The sequence below is a fragment of the Sander lucioperca genome, chromosome 7 (genome assembly GCF_008315115.2).
Source record: "Sander lucioperca isolate FBNREF2018 chromosome 7, SLUC_FBN_1.2, whole genome shotgun sequence".
Classification (NCBI taxonomy): domain Eukaryota; kingdom Metazoa; phylum Chordata; class Actinopteri; order Perciformes; family Percidae; genus Sander; species Sander lucioperca.
Window position 1 is genome coordinate 21,204,973 of NC_050179.1, and position 3,812 is coordinate 21,208,784.

The following is a 3,812-nucleotide window of genomic DNA, read 5'->3' on the forward strand; positions in this document are numbered from 1 at the left end:
CTGACTGCGGCGTTCCCATACATATTTGTTCCCATCAGTCACTTAGACACAAAAACATGGAAAAATAGGGTCCAGGATGCAAAAAACCCCAAAGTTCCCCTTAAAGTAAAACATGTTAAGATCGACCGAAAAAGAAAAGTAAAGATGCAAAGCGTCAGAGACAGATTTGAGGTGAACGAACACTGAAGCGATCGAAGATGCGGGAGAAACGTGATGCTGCGAAACAGGAAGAAAGTCGTAGAAAAATACACGTTAGAAAGGTGCGTCTGAGACGTTACGATCTCCGCTGACCATAAAGCTCCCGAAATATTATCAAAGACAGGTTTTAGGAAAAGGAGCCGGGGGAGAAACAAAGAACTGGAACATTTATACATAATTATTCTGTTCTTAGACTTGTTAAAATGTTTTTCTCTGACAAACTGCCTCATCCTTGTTGTTGTTGCTGTTTCCACCGTTGTGTTTGAGCCGCCTACCCCCCCACCACCCCCCCCAGTGCTGGTGACAAATATACAACTAGTAGACAATCTTCATTATTTTAAGTCAACAAAATAGCAACCAAACTATTCGTTTCCCCCGTTTTGAAGCGTGAAGAAGTTCCACCTTTGTGTAGAATCGTCTTCCTGTCGGGACTACGCCGACACTTTGTTATCCTTCTGGAACGAAAGGGACAGAAAAACAGACAGACACACATTTAGGGTTAAAATACACACATTTAGGGTTAAAATACACACTTTATACACAGAAGATCATGTGTTTTCAGACAAACACATTCAGACTTCTGTACTTTCTTTTATAAAACCTGAAAAGCTTTTGTGATTTAAATCCAAGTCAGTATTTTGAGATGATTTTACGTTATCTGGTTCAAAAAATTCAAATAAACGACAAAAACATCGTAAAAACGTGTCAAAAACATCGTAAAAAAATGTCAAAAAACATCGTAAAAAAATGTCAAAAAACATCGTAAAAAAATGTCAAAAACTTCATAAAAAAAGTGACAAAAAAACTTCAAAAATTTCAAATGAACGACAAACATCGTAAAAAGTGACAAAAACATCGTAAAATAAGTGACAAAATAGGGCTGCCACCTCTTAGTCGATTAGTCGACTAATCGTCGTTTTGGTCTTAGTCGACTAAGATTTCTTTAGTTGAGTCATTTTTTATGCTTATTCATGCTTAATTACTCATTTCCAAGAAACGTATGAGCACATTTCTGGTAAACACAAGATTTGTGGTGCTTTTGCAGGATTAATTGTGGAGAAACTCAGTTTTACAGATGGTTCATTAACTACATTTATATTGTGCTTTTCTAGTCTTAACCACCTCTCAAAGAGCACAGCTCTGTCCATTACATCAACTAATCGACAAAATCATATGTGTTAGTCGACAAAGAATTTCTTTAGTCGAGGACAGCCCTATGACAAACGAAGAAAACGTTTTAAATTTTGACCCAGAAAAACTAGAAGTTGGAGTCGACGGGAAGCCAACCTGAGAATTAACTAAAATACTTCTTTACTTTATTTAAAACCTGAAAAGCCTTTGTCATTTAAATCCAAGTCAGTATTTTGAGATGATTTTACATTATCTGGTAATTTTCTTCTAATACCCCGTATGCCGATAAGATATGGTCCTGTGTGTTGTGTGTGTTGTGTTTTGTGTGTGTGTGTGTGTGTGTGTGTGTGTGTGTGTGTGTGTGTGTGTGTGTGTGTGTGTGTGTGTGTGTGTGTGTGTGTGTATGTATGTATGTATGTATATATATATATATATATATATATATATATATATATATATATATATATATATATATATAGCAACTGTTACCCTGTATGCCGATAAGTCGGCGAACTCCCGTCCGGCCTGGTTTCCCCGGTAACCGCCCCTGAAGCCGCCGCCCCCCTGCGGCGGCCCGAAGGACCCTCGGCTGGCCGAACGGCCCCGGCCGCCGCGGAAACCCATTCCTCCGCGTCCACGGTAACCACCGCGGCCTCGACGGAGAGGGAGGCCGAACGTCTCGGCGTTCATCCTCCGCTCCTCCGCCCACGTCTGCCTCCGCTCCCTGGAGGAGGAAGAGGAGGAGGAAGAAGAGGAGGAGGAGGAAGATGAGGAGGAGGAAGAGGAAGAAGAGTTATCACCTTTGAGGACATCTCTCCGACAGCTTCCACTGGTTTCTGACCTTTTCTAGAACCATCATTAATGATGGACTGAAGTAATCCTAACTAAGTCCTGTTAGCCTCGGAGTTTCTCTGATTTTCAGGTTAGTCTCATGTTGTGTTTGAGGAACACGTCTTACCTCGGGAAACCAGAGACTCCAGACTTCTCATTGGCTTTCCTGAGGAAACAAGAACACAGTTTATACTACTAGAGCTGTTACTAAAGAAACTATTCTCTGAACGCTGACACTAGGAGGGGGACAGACTGGGACACGCTGGGACAGGCTGGGACACGCTGGGACACGCTGGGACACGCTGGGACACGTACCTAGTGTCGTCGCAGGAGATGTTGTCGAAGAAAGACTTGGACTTGTCGTAGTAGCAGTTGGGTCCGAGTGGGTCTCCCTCCTCCTCAGCGGTTCCTTCACTGTTGTGGGTTTCTACGGCCGAGTCCACCTTCTCCTCTCCGTTCACCGCTTTCTCACACTTCTCCGTCTTCTCGTCTGAGAGAACACACACGGGCTCAACGTTCAGGACAACAAGCTGCCAGAGTCTAAATCACGTCAGGACATTACCGTACTACTATCTACACCCGTAAGTAGATACCTTTCAGCTTGAGCTTGCTCTGGAACTCTCTGTCGATCTCCTCCTTGTTGAACTGGGCGTTGGCGCTCTCAAAGTCAAAGTCTTTCTCGAACTTCATGGGTCCGTCTCGGCGAACGTTGAAGCGTCCCCGGCCGCGGTGTCCGCCCCCACGCCCGCGCCGGTTGGCCTGCGCTCCGGCAGCCGCTGAATCACAGAACCCAACGTTACATCAGAGTTACAACACACTAAATCACACGGCTACACACACCAATCACACGGCTACACACACCAATCACACGGCTACACACACCAATCACACGGCTACACACACCAATCACACGGCTACACACACCAATCACACACCAATCACACGGCTACACACACCAATCACACGGCTACACACACCAATCACACGGCTACACACACCAATCACACGGCTACACACACCAATCACACGGCTACACACACCAATCACACGGCTACACACACCAATCACACACCAATCACACGGCTACACACCAATCACACGGCTACACACACCAATCACACGGCTACACACACCAATCACACGGCTACACACACCAATCACACGGCTACACACACCAATCACACGGCTACACACACCAATCACACGGCTACACACACCAATCACACGGCTACACACGAGGTCAGCGTGGACCTCTGGAACAACATGTCAACTAGTCACACAAACTGGAAATGGTTCTTTACCAGAAATATGGATTTTATTTGGGCCTGACTCACACTCTAATAACACAATAGATTTGTTGGCTCAAATGAAATCTTTCCCGTCGGGCGCGCCTGTGCTGCGTTCAAAGTTTGATATTCCATCAGCCAAAGTGGATTAGTACCAGGTGTGTTTTTAAGTGAGCCGCGGGCGCTTAAAGCCGCGGGCGTTTAGACAGCTGGGGTTTGGAGAGGAAGGCAGAGACTAGCTTAATAAACATCAGTCAACTTCTTGTAGTCCTGTGGTCTCACCTGATTGGCTATAGACAGAGTGGGGCAGCCCTGTAGTCTCACCCGATTGGCTATAGACAGAGTAAGGTAGTCCTGTGGTCTCAC

At 45.1% G+C, this 3,812-nt stretch overlaps 1 protein-coding gene across 2 annotated transcripts in view; it reads right to left on the reverse strand.

Moving 5' to 3' along the window:
• Window positions 1-3,812, reverse strand: part of lsm14aa (LSM14A mRNA processing body assembly factor a) — an 11,276-nt gene continuing 7,464 nt past the window's right edge. The window contains exons 5-9 of one of the 2 annotated variants that reach the window (XM_036003489.1): window positions 2,754-2,936; window positions 2,476-2,650; window positions 2,288-2,326; window positions 1,819-2,053; window positions 1-650 (exon numbers count right to left, since the gene is read on the reverse strand). In XM_036003489.1, coding sequence (XP_035859382.1) covers window positions 630-650; window positions 1,819-2,053; window positions 2,288-2,326; window positions 2,476-2,650; window positions 2,754-2,936 — 653 coding nt within the window. In that variant the 3' untranslated portion in view covers window positions 1-629. Of the gene's footprint in view, window positions 654-1,818; window positions 2,054-2,287; window positions 2,327-2,475; window positions 2,651-2,753; window positions 2,937-3,812 lie in introns of both variants that reach the window. The other variant, XM_031314567.2, reaches the window with a different exon arrangement.